The following is a 20,896-nucleotide window of genomic DNA, read 5'->3' as shown; positions in this document are numbered from 1 at the left end:
GGGGGGAGAAGGTATAAAACACTCTCGGCGGGCGGAGCCAAGCGGCGGAAAGTCGCTCGCCGTCACAAGTGTCACTCGCTAGTGGGTCGGTAGCTCAGGAGAGGACGTAGATCTCCTCCCGTGGATCGATACCGGGCCTGGAGCCTGCTCGCGATGGAGACTCCACCCTGAACTGTCCCCCCGACTCACACTCATCTTCTGTGTAGCCGCCCGCAGGCCTCACCGAGGGGAGAGGAGCACGTTCAGGAACAACAAAGCTTCGACCAAGGACGCTCGCAGGCTCCCGGCTTGAAGGATCCCGGCTTTGATCATGATTACAGATTGCCGGGGCTGAGGGCAGGTGTCTCCCTGAGTCAGCGGCACCCTGCTGAGAGCCCATCAATAAGCAGTGGGGAAGGAGGACTGTTGGAATACTTTGCCTCGACGACAACACACCTTGGTATCCCTGTGATGGCTCTGTGCAAGCTGTCGGCTTTGGATCTTTGTTTTGTTCAGCTGCCTTTCCAAGAGGAGGCTGATGGTGAGAGCCCAAGGGAGGTTGTGACTCGATTTCATAAAGGAAACTCTTAAATCTTAAAAACTCTTGCCCAAAGGAGTTGGAAACAACCACGCCCCAGTTTCTTCCTCCCCTTCACTGTGTGCATCTGGTTTTGCTTATCAAATCACACAGGCTTTTACTTTTGGTTTTAATGGCTCTCCGCCTGTTCCCAAGGCAGCAAGTGGCAACGCTGGAATTAGTCTTTCCGTAATTTTGTCCTTGCAGGATAGAGAAAGTTGTCAACATATATTTGTCATAGTTACATTTTTGCCCATTTCCCCTGAGCTGTTTATTCATCAGCAGGATGATGCACTAAACCAGTTGTCAGATTTCCACGAAACTCAGCGAAAGGGTGGGACATGGATCAAGAAAGAACCCATTAAATTATGTAGATTTTGTCTTTTTATCACTTTCTGTAAAAGTGTGAAATTTTAACCTGTTTTTCAAGGAATAATTTACAGAACTAGATGGAGGAATGAGGTGTATTTAGGCGACTGATATGTATGAGTGTGCAGTCGGCAATTTGGTGCAGCTTGATTCAATTTAAGGAGACAGTTGGCCCTTGCTGGAGGTTTTCCGCTCGACTGAGTGTCATTCCACTTCCAAGTCTGTGCTTCCCTCTGAGCTTGAAAACAAGCTTGGCAGAAAGTAACGAGTTTGACACAAACACAGGAAACATCCAAACCCTCGGGAGTGCAGTCCTCAAAAAAATAACAAACTGCCAGATTTCCTTGAAAACCTTTGACATTTCATTTTTTGGATCGTTAAATCTAGTTAAACAACATATTTTATTGACTAATTCTCTTCGAGTAAAGTCATATTAATGCTTAACTCAGGTATATGACTGCAGGCGGCTTCAAAGTGAAACTCCAGCCATAAATGCTTTACAACAGCTGCTGTAAAGCAATTAAAAAAAAAAGCTATTTATAAGTTTACTCAGGTGGTGCCGTGTGTTGCAGATATCAAGGTAACAACACGCATATTCAGACACTGATTGCAAAAGAAAAGTCTGATAGCAAAAAAAAAAAAGGTCTTCAGCAATGTAAACATCAGGCTTTGGGATCGAGAAAATACGTGGAAGATAAAGAGCTCTTATCTGGACATTCCCTGTTTACACAGACAGAAGAACTGACAGATATACGAGTTCCCCCAACACACTGCCACAGCCACTCAGTTTAAATTAAGTGCTGCAGCTCTTGGATTTGCAGTCTTGCCCGAAAAGTTACTGGAAGCATCCGCCAAGACACGTAATAAAAACCCTGCTCGTGTCCTGGAGGAGATTTCCAGCACAGATCAGCAGCCAGGGAGTCCACATGCTTCTCAGCGCTTTCCCTGCATTTCTGACAGGCAAAATAATGGACAACACATCTTCAACTGCATTGCCCGAGGAAGTGGAAGCTGAATAATCGCAGGACTCCAGACACAGTGCAGGCCGCGGGGAAAAGGTGCTGAGATAATAATGGACGCTCACTGCTCGGAACCCATCAGAGTGTTGCAGGGTCTCTGTCTCTCCTTTTATTGACGTTTTTTTTGCACATGCAGCACGGGTCAGTTTGGCTCCAGGCGGGTTCCAGACTAACCTCCATGTGGCTGCAGTTTGTGTCCTAAATGACAGATGCCAAACTCGCCCACCTCCATTTCCAGCCACCTCTGCCACCTCACAGCAGGGAGCCCATAACGTTACGGAGGTGTGAAAATAAAACCAATACTGTGAGCAACCTTTCCTTTCTGCGCCAGTCAACTGCGGGGGAGCGACATCAGTGATACATCAAATCAGATATCAAACAGGAGATCAAATACACAACCGCACGCTCGGCAGTGTCTGCTCTGGGTTATCAGCGGGCCTGAGTGCCTCCGACTTCCCGGCTTCTATTATCTCCCTTTTTCACATGACGAGCCATTTGGCATCTATGCTGTCTGTTTGAAAACACACACACACACACACACACACATACACACACACACACACACACACACACACTGCGGCTCGGCCACTTAATCTGTGGTTATCTTCAAATGTCAGATGGCGAAACACATCATGGTCAGGCAGGCACATGTCGAGCAGAACAGCTTTGGAGGACTTCTCTGTCATATCCAGCCGCTCTCACAGAGATGCGGTGATGACGACTTCTAACCCTCCATGGCTGAAACTATTAAGATCCTTTTACACAAACCCGTTCAACATCGGTGTTTTCCATCACACCACTTTCTATAACGACAGACTTACATGTGTCTTTTCCTGGCGTGCCCTATGCTTGGTACCGTCGCTGTTTCATGTTCGTATCGGACTTTCATGGTAACGTGTCATACCAGCGATCAATGCATACTAAAGAGAACGACATGAGAAATGAAATAAAATCCACAACCAGATTCACTAGCTGCCTCTTCTGTTGCATCAATGTGTTCTGATTGAGTAGTGCAACAGAACAACAATGCAGTTCGGATGCATGAAGTCAAAATGAATTAGCAATGTTTTCAGTTGCAGCCTCCAGCGCATCTACATGTGTGTCCTGGGTAAAAGGTATCAACACGGAATGTACGAGACATGGTTGTTCCACCTTTGGCTTTTTAGGATTTTGTTACAGAATCGTATCTAATGTATAAGAGAGTGTTGGCATGGTGATAAAGGATGAAGACACTGTGTTGGGTTTTCTTAACAGAAATATAGCAATATAGTGCTGTAATTATGATAAGCAATGTGCTGAATCTCCTTTAATTGGTGTAATTTTGCTCTGGAACAAACACGTTGAATCTCTGCCGCGTAAATGATCCAAATTCAGAATGAGAAGCCATTCAGGCCATATTCGGATAAAAGCCATATCTTCAGTGGTTCCTGCATTTCTGTGCTCCAGTGGAAAGCCGGGCGCCGGCAGGAAGCAGCGAGAGGAGAAGCCCGAAGAGGAAGAATGCCAACAAAGGACCAGCGCTGGAGTAGCACTATCAGGGCGGCCGCGATAGCGACACTTGCACTAATTACCAGGTCTTAGCCAGCGGTGCAGAAGATAAGTAGATGTGAATGATATCAATGGCAGCGGAGCAGTACACTTCAGCTCCTAAGGGGCTCGGCTGCACACATAATCACTCTGTAATTACAAATCTTCCATTCTGCTTCACCTTAGCAGGTGACACCGCTCTCTGTAGTGGACTGTGTTAAAGGCTTCCTGGTCTCCTTCCAATTTACCCACGTTATGGTGCCTATAGATACAAGTCAAGTCAGACAATAACAACCAGGGTGTGGATGCTGTAATGAGCTTCATGGAAGGAAATCTATATTTTCTGTTTTCAGATCCTGGGCGACAGGACAGCTCATACTCTGCCAGAAAGAAAAACTAATTTGATCCCATTTTCGCTTATGAATGGATTCAGATTACTTTGTCTCAAAGCGATTTGTGTCGAATGAGAGGCACAACACAACGCAGACAAATGACGGTGGTCAGTGTCGGCATTATCCTGGAGCTGCTCACTGAAGATTGGTGTTTTCATTACGTCTGCGAGTCTATAAAGCCAGAGAATAACTCATATTTAATCATTTCGATTCATCCACACCAGCGCCGCCACCCGCGGGAGACATCAGCTCATGCGCCAGCTCGAGCATTCGCCGGAATATGTGATTAAAAAGCCGTGAGTTCACTCACAGCAGGACTCTGAATCACACTTTCTCTAATATTATGGTGTAACCAACTGGAGCCAGGCCGCCCCCGTTCCCATGGGGACGCATGGCGAGCGTGTTGGCCGAGGCCCGGGTGTAGTTGGCTTGTCACGCCTGGGAGAACAACAGCGGGGGGGCTCCGACGGGTCCAGAGCAGAGAGCAAAGTCGCTCTGCTGGATCAAAAGCCCCCTGTTCGTACCTGGCATTAACATGCGGCCGGGGCGATCCGGTCACGAGAGAGAGAGGGAGAGCAGGAGAGAGAGAGAGAGAGAGAGAGAGAGAGATGGGGGGTGCTGAGTGAATCAATGCTCTATAATGAAATCATATTTTACTCATTTGAGATAGTAAGAGAAAAAGGAAAATCAATACGCGGCGGTGTGTTGATATTGTGGCAGATCACAACAACTACATTAAGTCTTATAATGTGAAACACGGAGGAGTGTAGAAATATATTCTATTTATTAAGAAGGGGTCGTGAGTCAGACCACATCCACGCTTTTTAAAATGAACATTAAAGATCCTGATTGGTTCTTTACCATCTTGACGTAAAACCAGCATTGATGGCAAAGTACTGAAAACACATAAGATGCTTCCAGACCTGCACTGGAGACCGGATGTTTTCCTGAAATTATCCGGAGGGGCGACGTGTGAGAACACAAATATTAATCTGGACAATTTCTGGAACTTTTCAATGTCCGGCTCCGAGCTCAATGTCCAGAAAAATGTCCGACTGAGCCCGGCAGGAAAGTTCCCAGCCAGCGAGTGGGCATGTTGATGCTCTAGCCAGACACTGACTCAGTCTATCTCCTGCTGCATTCTTCATATGTAAAAAAAAAGGCAAACTCTGGAAAAACATCTGGGCTCAACTTCCCAGACATTTTCCAGAGTTCACGTTTGAAAAAACAGCTTCACTGTCACCGACGTTCCACCTTTGCTCCTGCGCTCCCCCTGGAAAGGAGCAGAACTCTCAGCTTTTAAGTTTGAGTTCTCGGTGACATATTTTTTTACCGAGCGAAAAAAGAACAAACATGTGAGTCAGGCAGGAAGTAGGAAGAGTGACTAATGAAGGGAATGAAAGCGGCAGAGCCAAAAGCGGAGCAGCCATGGAGTGGGGGGGAGATAAGGTATCACTGCTGATACTATTGTTCCCACCTTGTATACAGCTATTTGTAATCTGCACTTAATCCCGCTTTTTAAATCACATTCCTCTGATTTCGATTCCAACACTATTTTACCCTCAATATATTTAGTCTAACAAAATGGAATTTATTAATACTTTCCAGATCTCACACGGCTCCGTGCAGCTCTTCTTCCACCACGACAGCCCTATCTATATATGGCCATCGTCTCTTTCTCGATCATAAACATATTCAAATATGGGTAGAGCGGAGACTTCTGTCCTGTTTATAGCCTCCTCCAGCTTTCTCCGAGGTGAGGCTCACTCGGTGCATTCCACAGGCCGTGTGTTATGCTTTCAGGGGCCTGCTTTTTGGACCGAGTGGCTCAAAATACATGCAGCCACTCGGTCTTATAAAGAGCTGAATGGGTGTTCCTACTCCAGAGCACTTTCACAGCCTTTGTCTTCTGGCTGGATAGAGTGAATGTCTTCTTGCCAGGTTTTGTTTATGTCTTCTTTTTGCCGCTCGACTGTGGAGGCTCGACTACGCTCTGCTCGCGAAAGGGTAAAAATAGACGAGTGTGTTCGACTCTTGAATCTGAAGACAACTCAAAGCTTAACTTGTTTATCTTGAGGCGACAGACCTCTGCCTGCTGCGAGACTCTGGGGATTTCTCCAAATGTTGACTCTCCCTCCTCTCTCCTCCCTCCCTCTCTCCTTCTCTTTTCTAAATCTCTCCCTCCCCGTGATGCTCCTTTGGGTCTGGGACCCCCTGCTGCTGTGGAAACCAGATCCTATAATGGGAAGAGCCCACCCAACTGCCGCTGACCAGCTGGAAACAGAGTCTGGGAAGCAAAGCCAAACTGGAATCACACCACGTCGCCTTTCCACCCAAACACTCAACCCTGCCCCCCCCTTGAGTCTCCACAAGTCCGACCGTGGGCCACAAAATTGAGATTATTGCCATCAGCCTTAAAACACTGAGGCTTGACACAATTTTTTTCCCCCTGAGACATAATTTAATACGGAGCAATCGCAGGGTTGTCATTTTATGATAATGACGCCAGTGACATTTTGCTTATTACTGCACCAAGGTGACTTTGATGGTGTGTGTCAGCGAAGCTTGAAGAACAGCCCACAGTGCGGGTTCCGCTCCTTCAAATGAAGTCGCATTCCCATTGATCACTAAACACACAAACACTCATCCTCTCCGGGGTCTTGCCACCCCTAATTTATACACAGTAAAAATCCCACACTCTGTGAGCATTCACAATAACGAGCAGAAAATAGATTTTAGCCCAGTGCCGTAAAAAAAAAAGAGCTAAAAGAAAGCCGTGAAAATGTATTCAGTTCAAACGCTTTCTCTCACGAGCGAGCTCATTAAAAAGCCTCTCAGATTAAACTTGTAGCGCCGATGGAGATGGGGAAGTCGGCGGGCGGGGGGGGTCAGGGGGGGCAACAGAATATATTTACCCCTAAAATTCCCAGCATTCCTGCAGGCAGACAGCAAACGCAGGGCCTGGCCTCGGCACACAGGACGTGAATACACTCAGCCACATGCAGGCTTCTACATTCGTATTTGAAAACTGGATCCGCCAGGCGCCTGCATCACTGAAGCAGCTAAACTGGAGACATGTCTGAAAACGTAGCTGGTCCTGTTTTAGTCTTTGGAAACTATGACATCGACACTGATTGACTGGGTGTTTTCAGTCATGATGTAGCCCTTCTCTGATTCGTCGGCCTCCGATCACATGACGATCTTCTGAAAGAAAGTTGGCCTTGGCTGCTGGTGTAAAACCCAACATGGATAATCAGTAACAAATGTTTCTGACCCTGTTGTAGAGTTTAATTCTTCATTTTGCAATAATATAACAGCTAACAATCGTAGGAGACAAGTTTTTATTCGAGCACTTCCTGTTCGCACTTTTTGTGTATTTTTACTGCAGAATAACTGAGAAAATTAACACGTGGGTGGTCACATAATATCGATTTTCTGGCACTTTAATATATAGACGGGGATCAAAAGTTATGTGGAGCCCAAAAGCTTCTATGGACACAGGTTGTCCTACCTGACGCCTGAAACAACAGATTCACTTTCCCAGAGCAAATGTCCCTTTCATTCATTTAGGCAACTCCTGTCCCCTGGGTCGTGATATACAGTCTGTGGTCGTGACAAACAAACACACGTGCACAGGTGCCGCCCCCAAATCTTCCTCCTCTGATCTGCTCCTCAGCTGCTGTCTTCACCTGTCCTCTCCCCGTCCACAGGGGACACATGAGTTTTGAGTGACCCACTGAGGCCACAGAGCTTCTCTTCTGCTGCACACTGACCCTGATCTAATTCCTGGCGGAAGACAGAGGCGAGACTCTTCACACATTACTTACCACGAGAGTGTCGTCTCCTCATGCAGCTCTCGATGCTATTCCCGGGGGTCGAGGGAATAGGATGCAGGAGATAGTCGGACTCCCTGACTCAAATGAAATGAGACGTCCATGAGTCAAAGTGGTGAAATGGAGAAAAATAAATGACTCTTAAGTGGGTGCTCGCACTGCACCGGCTCTTTGGGATACAGAAGTTTGCGATGTAATGCGTCTTGGGTTAGAGGCTAAAGAAACTTAAGACAGGCAATTATTGTGGATTCCTTTACCAGAAATAAACTCCTCTCTTGGCTATTCCGTGCTGCCATATTATTTGCAGATCTGTCTCCATACATCCAGCCCATATTCTATTTCCTCGCCGGCCTTCTATTTGACCTACGAGGAGGCAGCACAAAGGAAGTATTGACCCCACATTCCCCCTCACTAGGAGGAACAGGGTGTAATTAACTGTAGTGTTAAAGGCACGGTGCCTCTGAGACTGTAAAACAGGGTATGAATACTGAGCAAACTACTTTATCCCACAGGGCTAAGACGCAATCTATCCAATCCATACTTATTCATTTATTCGGGCCGACTCATGGCCTCTGACTCCCTCAGAGATGTCTCCCAGGTCAAATGTGGGCTTTCCATCTTCTTCATTCCTAATTAGACACAACATGTGGTGAAGTTTCGGGGAAACCAGTTTTTTTTTTTGTCCCTCCCTTGTTCTCTCCTTGTGTTTTTGAGAGTTTATCTGCCAGAGAAACTAAGAAGGCTCGCACTGAATGAAAGGGGGGTTTATTCTCGAAGCCCCACCGGTGACTTAAGCATTGCTCACTGCAAGTACAGGCCAAGGCGCTGACATCAAACACACGCTCGACAACGTGTGTCACCAGTGATACGGGGAAGCGGAGCCGCCTCCATCTGTGAAGCATCTGTCTGAGCCGTGATTCATCCCTTCACGCAAGTTCACCGTTTTACATGTGGGCTGCTAAGATGGGATATGTGGATTCTTGCTGGTTCGCCCTTTCTGTTCTGGGTCTTAGAAAATAACATTTTCTTCATCTATGAATGTGTGGAGCTGGCAGCCAGTGTCTCTCTGTCGTTCCTTCACCCAGGACCCTGGATTCTTTCCTCTCATTCCACCAGCAGATTTTTTACATTTGTGCAAACTAAAAGCTGAGAAGCTGAAACCTCATTTAGAAGGAGATTTTGTGAAAACGTGCCTGGTGCCAAATTATCAGTTCAGCTAAGCCGTCGCAGAGCGAATCACTGATATGGTAGAAGATGGAGGAAAGAAATTTCCCATTTTGCTCTCTGTCCTGTGATGAAACAACAGACATACAGTAACTAGAATGGTCCTAAGTAGAGAGAATACCATAGCCAAAGGCCTTAAATACAATCAAGTTTCACACTCATAAATATCACTCTGTTTTTCCATCAAGATTTATGATTTCTTCCCTGGGAAATCAGTGAAAATGACCAAAAAAACACTATCTTGCAATGTAAGGGAAAAAGTCCCCTTTGTCAGGATTAGTATAAAAATTCAGAGGGTTCTTTCTTGGCCCGTTTCCCATCCTTACACCAGGTTTTGTGGAAATCCGTTCTGTAGATTTGGGCATTAACCCTGCGGAAAAACCAACCAACCAGTGGACAGGGTAGAGAACCTAACCTCCTTGGCAGAGGTTATAAACACAGCTCAACAATTTTGTGCGTTGATTAACAGATGAGTTTGATATGAGGGAGAATCATTGTCCTTGCAAGTCATTTGTGGCAACACAAAAAGTTGCCTTGTATAACCATCTGCAAGTAGCATCGTCATCACTACCATCTGACATCAGGCGGTTAAAATAAAAGTAACTCCAGCCAAAACATTGTAGAGCTTCAAGTGATATATTTGTTGAATAACTTAGTTTGACTCCTGGATGTTATTAAAATTTTTATGATCCTTGATGAGGGGAAAAAAATCCAATCAGGTACCGCTGATTCATGATCTGCAAAATTAATGACGACCGCAAAGTAGCTCAGTTAAGAAATAGCCTCGTCAGTGATGATGGATAATTAGGCCACAATCTTATTGCTTGTTTTGTCTTTAGTTTAATAACAAATTTTAAACAGCAAATAATCTAACATTATTAACTGGAATTAGCAAATGTTTGACATTCTTGATAAATCATCAAAATTGCTGTTCATTTCTCGTTTTTGCAATTTATCATTTTCTAAACTATATTTTCGGCAATGCTAAATTGATTTATAAAAGTCATTAATTCCCCTCCACTATCAGGCTGCCTTTCCATCTGTTTTAACTGCTATTATAATTCCAGACACACCAGACAGGTTTTCTTGTTCCGGTGACAAAAACCAAACCAACGAGCTGCACGCTTGCTTCTCTGACAGAGAAAACAAAGACTTAACAGAGTAACAGACTGAAATAACCTTTCTGTCTGTCCTTTGGTTCCCCAGACTTCCTGTTTGACAACATTAAATCCCAGTTGATGCTGGGCTTTCCGCCCTGCGTCTCTCTATCTCCCTTATATCTAATGTGTTCTCTCTTTCTGTCTTTCTGGCTGCACCCATGTCCATTTCTCGGGTCACTGGGTGCTGCCCCAATCTAATTTTGCAGACTTGGATCGGACAGCAGAGGAAGAGGAGGAGGAGGAGGAAGAGGAGGAGGACAGCAAGGGAAAGAGAAGGAGAAGGAAAGGGGAAGCTCAAAGAGGGGTGCACAGAAAGGCAAAATTAGGGGAAAGGTGAAACCAGGCTGAAATAGAAAGTTAAAGACTGGGAGCGCTAGAACAAATACAACAGCAGCCAAACAGGGCAGAAAAGTTGAATTGAGTTCATCCTGAGACTAAATGAAAAGCGAAGGAGTGGCGGGAGTAAAATAAAGAGACTTTGGTGCACAGGCTACATTACTCTGCCCTCTTGACTCCAACCACCATCGTGGTGTTGGTGGAGCTTTGAGCAAAAAATAGCTGCCGGGCTGAATGAGCGCATTACAGTGTTGCAAGAGTGGCCTGCACTTTAGGTGATCAATCAACCCAGAGGAAACGATGTCCACTTTATAACCATCAGTGGCCGGAAATGTGAGCAACGAGGAGCAAGATGGCGTTTTAAAAACCATTACACAAGACTCTCCTCTGCAGCAAAGAGGCCTGGTTTACTCCCATCAGAAATATGGGTTGTGTGATCTCATTAGTTCTAACCAATGCCTACATGGTAGAGGAGACAGTGCAGTTCATCATCGTCACATCAATGTGGCAGGCCTACGAGGACAAAGGAATACAGATTGGGTTTTGGAAGCAAAAGGATAACACGGCACGTCAGGGAATATTTACCCCCGGCCCCCGGATGTGTCCTGTCATCGCACACCACCAAACAATGACTGTCAAGAGAGGCTGTCCCGGTGAGAATCTTCCCCTGGAAACATGAGCTCTTCATCCAAAAGCCTTCCTCATATGGATGCAGTTTGATTTTTGCTGGAGCCCACCTCTTGAAAACGAGTGCGAGTGGTGAGTGGGGAGTGGAAGCACACATTCTGGGACTGGGAGCGATCCAGCTGGCAAGAACTCACACAGCCGACACAAGGACAAAGCTCCTGGCTGTGCTGGTATGGCTGTGGAGCAGGGAAACACACTCATGTGCCAAAGAGCCCCCGGCAACATTTTGGAAACCACACTGGCAGAACATATTTCATTTATTTACATGTCCTTATAGTTAATGGTCACGCCCCTGCCATTCGTTTCACGCTACACAGGTAGTGGAGACAGATGTGGTATGTATAATTTCATTTTGCCTGGACCACCGTGATATTGTATTACATGTTGTGTGTTAGAGGTCACCTCTGGGGGAACAAAGCAGTTACTCAGGGATGTGATACACTTAGACAGAGGTGAACTTGACAGGAATCGGCCCCGGCACCGAACGTATTTCATGTGTCTATCCTCTCTGCGGCTTCATTTCGTTCATTTACTGACATTCCACACCAGTGTGGGCAAACGAGCTGCCGGCTCAGAGGTGTAAACAGAGCCAATCAACCAGAAAACGAAATGGAGAAGCTTTCCCAGAAGGCAACGCAGCCAATTATTTGATATTTCAGATCAGCTGCAGCTTCAGTGGAGGCTGATGTGGGAAGTTTTCAACCAGCTTGGCCGGTGAGGCGGTGCACGCCGCGGAGGCTCGAGCCAACGTGCGGCTTCGGGTTCTGTTTCCCCTACAAACATGTCCTTTAGCCCAGTCAAACCAGTTCAATGTGGTTTCATCTGCTTAGATTCTGCCTTTCGTTTCACAGTTTTTAAAGCTTTTTTATTTTGTTCGGCTTTGAAGAAATCAACACCGAAAGTTCTGGGACTGGTCAGAATATAAATGTGAGTCGAACAATTATAAGTTTGTCATCTCACTCGAGGGAGAGTCGCAAAACAGACGCTTGTGAAAAATCCTATTTTTCTGATCTCATTTCATCAAAGAGCTGTCAGAGCCCGTGGGTAATATTTAATGTAATAGATATTAAATGTCTCTAATCAATAATAAATGCTCGTAGCCCATCGTCTAGTGATGGTGTCCAATTTTTCCCCCAAAAACTGATGAGTTCTTATCTCAACAATGATATAAATAGACTCTCTAGAATCGCTGCTGAGCTCAACCTTCCCTTGTGGCGGTGAAATGTCTTACGTCAACACAACACCTCATCGGTGAATGTAAAGTCCTCTGCTCGTACCCTTCATACCGTCCCGGCAAAGCAGAGCCCGTCGTATATTACATCGTTCGTCTTTTTATTCCGCTTTCATCTTCAAGGACACGGTAGTTCAACTCGCCTTCTCAATAAAATATAGTCCCATACCCTGCGGCCTTGAGTGGCTATATCTCCTGACATTTTTATCAAGAGCGGAAATGATTTCAGTCCTGCTGACATTCTCTGTGGGTCAAAGCAATATTTTGGAGAGATTTTCAGGCGGGTTCCGGAGCGACAGGCTCCAGTCACGTAATGTGACTAGTGATTCTATTTTGGCTTTGAATGCAACAAATCAACATTCAGGACCTTGGATTTCTCTGGATAAGAGTTGTTTCCATTGACTGATTGTCTTGAAAAGGCAACAGAGGAGAGTTGTCATTGACATAAACCAGGTTCACATTTGCAAGTCATGTTCAGAAGCTCTGGGATTCCAGTAACAGTACTGATTTCACGCTTTGACACACACAAAACTTTTTGGTTCAATGTGTATTGTTAATGAAAAACCTCTTGTCTTCCAATTTTCAAACTTTCAGCTGCTCCTTTGTTGTTCATGCAGAAAATATCTCATTGTCTCTTGTATTTTGAACAAATTAGTATTTTGTTATCTCTGGAAACAGAGCGCAGTGGTTTTCTTTCTTATCAGGTGAGAGTCAAATTAGATTACTGTACTTTTTGGCATTTTCACATTGTTTTCCTTCAAGTTTATAAATGATTTGGGGATTTTGGTTGGACTTGGCAGCCGGCTTACATCATAAGCCTATTAATCCATTGAAGTGAGCCGCACAGTGTATGAATTAAGTCTGTCTAAGAGGAGGATTGGAGATCTGAAACACAATCCCGGTGGCGGAGACTCGGCGCGCGCACGGCCATCACCGAAATCTGTAAGTTCAACAGGTCAGTGAGGCGGCCTGCGCCAGGAATTGAGCCCTTTCAGACGTCTGCGGATTTAAATGCATATTTGAAGTTCAGATTCCGCAGCAGTTCGAGGGGTAAAGGAAAGATATACGGCCGGTCTGAAAACAATGAGCAAAGCCAATGAGGACTGGAGGGAATATAAATCAGAAAGTCTATCTTAACAGACCTCAAAATGTTGGCTTTCTTTTGTACATCCAGTGCGACCACAATCTCTTCCAAATTTGGCTTCAAGCCTCAAAAGTCTAACTGCAGTGATCTAGTTTTCTTTCTCAAGCTGCCACTGGACCTCATGCTGCTGTCAGAAATACACTGAACTCCAGATAATCTCCTGAAACCACCCGGAGCGGCTGTATGTGGGAACACAGATATCCAAGTCAGTTGCTGCGGACATTCTCCAGCAGTTCTCCTGCCAGCGCCCTCGTTATAAATATTTACAATACTCTTTATTTGAAAGACAAGCCCCAGAGAAGGTCCATACCCACTTATCGGGTGATTTTCCATAGTTCATGGATGAAAATGGCTCAAGTGATATGATGGGTATCTCTACGATATCCTGAACTGTCCCATAAGCAGATCAGGTGTCTCGCTTTTATAAGCCGGAGTATCTCTGGGAAAAAATGCTCCAATGCAAACTGACTGGAAAAGGCCCCAGGCTCCTATCACTAATATTTAACGGGTGATCATCCAGTCACGGGGGCCTGTCAAAACAAATGTCGGAACATAACTGCCTGTCAGGCTGCAGAGAGGAAAGAGGAAGAGGAGACAACAGCATCGAAATAAAGGCAAGAGGATAAAAATATGTACCAAAAAAAAAAAAGGTCCATAAAGTTCTCAAATCTTGGCAGTTGAAAACAAATGATTAAAAGCTCTCGTCCTGCTGTTTGCAGCTCGGCTTGGAAGCCTCCAAAAAAACTACAAGACAAGGATTTGAGAGCGTGTGCATGCTCGTGTACGTGCGTGTGTTTGTCCGAGTCAGAAATTGTTTAGAGTCGGAGCCGCTGCATAACTAAGAGAAGAAACTTCAGTGAAAGCAGTTGTTCAATGTAAGCAGAGCACAGAGATCGCAGGTCTTTGATTTACGAGCCATGAACAGCCTCATAGACCCGAACTCTCCAGCCTGTAGAGGAAAATATGGAGCTTTGCCAGGAGTAATTAACCAGCTCCGGGAAAACAAGCGTGAACAGGGACGGAAACGGTGTTAAAGGGAAGTAAACAACAACACTGACAGCAACAATAGTTACTGTTAAAACGTCAGGTCAGCGGCTAATGAGACAAAGTGTTGATAAATCCTTTCAGCTCTCATCCATTTCATTGGATTGAATCAAACTACAGGGGGGGGAGATATAAAGCGGATGTTTTATTCGCCTCGGTGGAAGAAGGACCCTCTTCATTAGCGGACAATGGGAGCGGAGAGGGAAGCACAGCAGCAGGATGATACTGGCATCAGACGGTGAACCGTGAGGCTGCTTTGCATGCACCGCCTCACCGACTGTACGCCTCATTCGCTCCCACTCCCTGTTCCCGCTAATCACAGAGATCTGATCATATCTCTCGGCACACATTCTCTGTTTTTTCCCCATGCAGATCTTTACTTCTCCGCTAATAAGAAGTAAATGCTGAACGTTTTAATTATCAGGTATTGTATACGGTAATTACTTTATTTATGTGCTGTTGAATGATGATGATTGTTGTCCTTCAAATCCCAATAAAAATTTGATCACAAAAAAAAAATTATCAGATGTTTTGTTTTCAAGCTCCATCCTTCTCCCCAATGTTTCTCTCCTTCCTTGTAAGTGATAGAATACAATACAGGAAACAGTTCCACTGAGCTTCCTGATTGTGTCACTTCCAATTAGTCCTCCTGGGACATCTCTACAGTTTTGGCTCGCTTGTATTTAAGTTAGAGGATCCGCCCCACCTTCCGGAAAACGTGAGCTGTCAAAAAAATGTTAAAGAAGAGGGAAATGGCATGAAACTCAGAAGGAGGTTTTTTAATCCTATAACCCAAAATAGCAGCTTGCTGTAAATCTCTATGTATGGGGTGGTTGCTGGCTTTAAAGGGGAGCTCTCCTTCCATTTCCGAAAGCCTTCACCTTAATCATCCTCCATATTATACATCATTAATACAGATGTTCCTAAGTAGCTAAGCCTTTTAGAACTAGGACATGCTGCGTCGTGGTGGTCCTCTGAAGATTTATCCTCCTGCCAAACCTGGCAGCTCTGTGGAAATCTCCCTGCAACCTGCTTCTCTCTCACATCACTTTTTTTTCTTCTTCTTAAAGCCAAACTCAAGTGATGGGGATTGCAAGTAGCAGAGTGGTGAGCCACAGTATGCAAGCAAACGGCTGGGAGTTAATGAAAGGGCTGGAGCGCCGCAGCTCCTCAAACTAGGGCAGAATAAACTTGCAGCCGCTCGGGTGGAAGCTCTCCCTCAGACCTCACGTCCCGGGAGAGCACATGTGCAAAATCAACAGTATACATAAACAAGTCCTGGAGCCGTGTCCACTTACGATAATCAAACAAACAAAAAAGAAAAGACATTTTTTCGTGGCAATGCAGCTGCAGCGTGGACGGAACTCGGAGAGAGAGAAAGGGCGTGGGTTTTCTTTTCAACCAAAAGAGACACATTCTGGATTAAACCCAGAGCAGACGTATTGTGGGCAGGCTTGCAGCCCCAGTGAAGCCCAATTTTCCATAATTTCATCAGTCAAATGCAAAACAAAAGACGGGAGGCGATGCCAAAAGTCTGCTGCACAGAAGAAAGGACGAGAATACAAGTATATACATGAAATATTCTTTGTTTCTCCTTCTCATGTGTCACTATATTTACAATATCTGCACCCAGAGGAGGAGTTAGCACAGCAAGAAGGTCCCTGGTGTGAAACACAGCTTGTGGAGTTTGCATGTTCTACTGTCTGGACTGTTCTTCTCTGTGTACTCCTCCCATAGTCCCAAGGATAAGGGGAATGGATTGTGGATGGATCCACCCAGTGAATTCCTCCGCCAAAGCCTTAAATGACCCAAAACCATTCACAAACTATTGACCCTTGCACTTCCTGGCACCAACAAGTTCATCCCAAAATCAACAATTCATCTTGTAGCACATTTTCAAAACAATCGTCCAAAAATCACTTCTCTCTACGTACAGCAATGGGCAGAAACCCTGGGAGTGTTGCTTTAAACTGCAGTCGTGCTCTAAAATATAAAAAAAAATGCAAACTGACCCAACATTAATAAGTGAGCAACATCACCGCGATCCTGCAGGCGGACTTTTCATTTCCTGTGGAGTCTGGATATCTGAGGAAACGACAGCTCCCCTGCGCCGACAGCCGCCTTCGCTGCCAAGGAGAACTTGGCCAGAGGTAAAAATTTGCATGGTTATCAATATTTCTCTGCCTCCTTGTGTTCCTTGTCAACTTGATTTTGTTCCGTGAACAACATTCCTGTCCACAACTTCAAAACTAATTTGATGAGAAGTTAATTACGGCCGTTAAAACATCCCGAATCCATACAAACATGTAAATCTAGGGAGTCAAAGAGAATCTGTCACTGAAAGGCAAAGTGTAACGAGCGTGTGATCGGACTGTTTAACATTTCATAGGCGCAGATCTTTCCATAATGATTATCAGAGTCTCTGTACTTTACTCCCTCAGTCAGATGAGAACTCCACTGAGAACAGGCACCGTCACGCTGCTTCCAGGTGTTTCCTGTTTTCTCTACAATGTCCGACCGAGATGATCCATAGTTTCTGCAGACTTCCTGGTTTCCAGATATAAAGTCCGTAGAAATCCAGGAGAAGTTGATGTATAAACACAACATGGGATTCCTTTGCTGGATTGTCTGGAATCTCTCAGTGAAAAGTAGGTGGACGAATCCAAACTAAATGTCTGTGTGTCGTAAAGAAAACCACGTGACCTCCGCAGCAGAGGTAACACGTCACTTCCTGTCTCTGCCTCCTCCACCTCTCCCTGAGAACCTCACACTGTTTATGTGTGAGAGCCAAACTGTAAGCAAACTCCTCAGCCAATTCTCTGGATCTTACCCGCAGGACATGTCTGAAAACAGCTTCAGGCATAAACACACTCTGAAACAACACAAAATCGCACTCTTACCTCCAACAAACTGGATGCCACCGGCCACCCGGCCAATGGTACGCGAGATGAGGTCGGAGATGCAGCAGCCCATGAGCGCCGTGAGCGCCACCAGCAGGAGGAGGCCGCACCCCACGCCCGTCACCACCGTGCAGATCCTCCACTCCAGGCTGGGGATGCCGTTGAAGGAGGCGTAGCGCCCGCACTGCTCCAGCATGACGGTGGCCTGGCGCTCCTCGTCCCTCACCGGGTAGGAGCAGCGCCGGAACGTGCCAAAGGACACGGGCTTGTCCATCTGCGTCCCCAGCAGCCAGTAGGGCATGAAGAAGCCAACGCAGGAGGCAGCGGCGCACAGCAGGGAGAGCAGGGCCCAGATCACACCCGCACATGTCAGACTGGACGCCATGGTCAACAGTCTGCGGGGGGGGGGTCACTGAACTAACAGCAGTTATATGAGCAGTCGCTGTGTTGAGGGGATTCTCGCTCTGAGCATTTAACACAAGTCTTCACCTGACTGCGGGTCCCTGTGGGTGGGGGGGGAAGAGAAACACACAGAATGAGCAGTGACACAGGGAAATCATCCGTGGGAACAAGTTGTTGACTTTAGGGTTTAAAATGTTAATGTGTTAATACCACAATAACACGAGGAGTTAGAGGAACTAAGACAGGGCGGGTTCATGTGGTTTTGTGGTGAGTGAGTCAGATCTGTTAAAGTCTTCCTCACCTAAATGATGATGTGAGCAGATTAACAGACACATAAATAATAATTCAGTTGATGGAAAATCGATTCAAATCAGTTATAATTCACTTAGAATCCATTAGTGATCAAACTCAGGCCATTTAACAATCAACTGAGGTTTGATAATAAGTGATTATTACCCATCTATAACTTATCTATTATTAACATTTCTCTTTATTATCATTTAGAAACCAGGACACTAAATGATAATGTGAAAAATTAGTTGTTGTTTCTATGAATAAAGCCTCTTATATGCAAAATCTGTTAAAGTCTTCTTTACCATAATGATGATGTCAGCAGATTAACAGACAAATAAATAGTTCAGTTGATGGAAAATCGATTCAAATCAGTGATAATTCACTTAGAATCCATTAGTGATCAAACTCAGGCCATTTAACAATCAACTGAGGTTTGATAATAAGTGATTATTACCCATCTATAACTTATGTATTAAAGACATATCTCTTTATTATCATAGAGAAACCAGGACACTAAATGATAATGGGAAAGATTAGTTGTTATTTCAATGAATAAAGCATCTTATATGCAAAATCTGTTAAAGTCTTCTTCACCTAAATGATGACGTGAGCAGATTAACAGACAAATAAATAGTTCAGTTGATGGAAAATCGATTCAAATCAGTGATAATTCACTTAGAATCCATTAGTGATCAAACTCAGGCCATTAAACAATCATCTGAGGTTTGATAATACATGATTATTACCCATCTAACTTATGTATTAAAGACATATCTCTTTATTATCGTATAGAAACCAGGCCACTAAATGATAATGTGAAAAATTAGTTGTTATTTCAATGAATAAAGCCTCTTACATGCAAAATAGCAACTTGTATATACTATATGGGAAGTTTATTATTGAAAGAACAGGTTTTATCGAGTATAGCTGCAGAGAAATAGTTTTATTTTGTTATAAGACCGACACCGATAGCACAAGCAATGACATATCTCTTTATTATCATATAGAAACCAGGCCACTAAATGATTATGTGAAAAATGAATTGTTATTTCAATGAATAAAGCATCTTATATGCAAAATAACATCTTGTTAATACTATATGGGAAGTTTATTATTGAAAGAACAGGTTTTAATTAGAGTATAGCTGCAGAGAAATAGTTTTATTTTGTTATAAGACGGACACCGATAGCACAAGCAATGACATAACACCTCATTTCCTGTTTCTTTATAAAGTTTATAGTAGTTTACATAAACTTATTATTTATATAAATGCACGTTTCTTGTTTTTTTATGTTGTGAGTTTGGTTTAGTGGACTTTTCAGAGATAAGTAACACAATGTGGTTTCAAAGTGTTATGGAGTTTGGTGATCTAATGGAAATGAATGACTATGAATGCAACATGTGAGAAATCTGCAAAGAATGTGGAATGCGAATATGGAATAAATGAAAAGTTAGTCAGTCGTGTAATAAACTTGTCATGCATCACACCCTCACACGTATGACACTATGTGAAACACACAGTGAGGAACACAGACAGTGGGAAAGTCTCCGCAGACACACACACACACACAGCAGGACACACTGTGGTTGTGTTGTGTTGTGGGTGACCTCGGGGGAACACGTCGTTTTATCGCAGTGCTCCCACTGTCGGAATGTTAATAATGTAACAGAGTAGAGGAGGAAGATGAGGAAGAGGAGGAAGAGGAGGAGGAGAAGGAGGAGGAAGAGGAGGAGGAGATCTTACATGCTGGGAGAAGGAGGCGCGCTCTCTGTGCACCGAGGCTCTGTTTCCATCTGCGGACTCCAGATCTGTTGGTGGGTCCCAAACTTTTCCTCCTTCAGTCGAGGGGAATAAAAAAATGCCTCCCCCACAAAGTGAGAGCAGAATCCGTTCAGTGATTCACTTCCTCTTCATCAGGACGTGAGACCAGGATCAGTTCTTCACTCAGAGAGGTGCAGAGAGGAGACGTGCGTCCGCCGGCTGAGTGAGAGGAAGAGGACTGACTCCCGTTTCCACATTCCTGCTTAGAGAGAGAGGGAGGGAGGGAGGGCAGGGGAGAGGGAGAGAGAGAGAGGAAGGAGGAGGGGAGAGAGAGGGAGGGAGCAGGGGAGAGAGAGGGAGGGAGGTAGAGGGAGGGGAGAGAGAGAGAGAGGTAGGAGGGAGGGGAGAGAGAGGGAAGGGAGAGAGAGAGAAGAGAGGGGAGAGAGAGGGGGAGAGAAAGGGGAGAGAGAGAGAGAGAGAGAGAGAGAGAGAGAGAGAGAGAGAGAGAGAGAGAGAGAGAGAGAGAGAGAGAGAGAGAGAGAGAGGGAGGGGGGGAGGGAGGGAGGGAGAGGGACAGAGGGGAGAGAGAGGGAGAGAGAGAGAGAGAGAGAGAGGAGGGAGGATCAGAGGGGAGGGAGGGGAGAGGGAGGGAGGGAGGGAGGGAGAAGGGGAGAGAGAGAGAGAGAGAGAGAGAGAGAGAGAGAGAGAGAGAGAGAGAGAGAGGGGAGGAGAGGGGGGGGGTGAGTCCATGAAACTCTCGGGAGGTGACCGTCAATCACAGGTGACCCCGCCCACAGGGGGCGTGACTATGCTACTATCAGTCCCCTACGTGCTGCTGCCGCTGCTGCGTTCACTGACATCCCGTAAACTGGTAAATCAGTGGTGGAAATAACATTCCACAGAGTCGAAGTAAACCCCTATTGAGTTGCCATAACAAAAACAACATAAGTAATATTATGTATTAATATGATTTAATGTTTTAATTGAATAAAAAAAGATAAATCAGTATATCATGA

General features: G+C 45.1%; 1 protein-coding gene across 1 annotated transcript in view; it reads right to left on the bottom strand.

The window, feature by feature from the left end:
* Positions 1-20,103, bottom strand: part of LOC133003597 (LHFPL tetraspan subfamily member 6 protein) — a 50,344-nt gene extending 30,241 nt beyond the window's left edge. Inside the window, exons 1-2 of the mRNA XM_061073384.1 lie at positions 19,863-20,103; positions 17,423-17,925 (exon numbers count right to left, since the gene is read on the bottom strand). Coding sequence (XP_060929367.1) covers positions 17,423-17,807 — 385 coding nt within the window. The 5' untranslated portion in view covers positions 17,808-17,925; positions 19,863-20,103. The remainder of the gene's footprint in view (positions 1-17,422; positions 17,926-19,862) is intronic.
* Positions 20,104-20,896: the final 793 nt, after the last annotated feature.

Source organism: Limanda limanda, chromosome 6 (assembly GCF_963576545.1).
Source record: "Limanda limanda chromosome 6, fLimLim1.1, whole genome shotgun sequence".
Classification (NCBI taxonomy): Eukaryota; Metazoa; Chordata; class Actinopteri; order Pleuronectiformes; family Pleuronectidae; genus Limanda; species Limanda limanda.
This window is presented reverse-complemented; position numbering and strand designations above follow the sequence as displayed.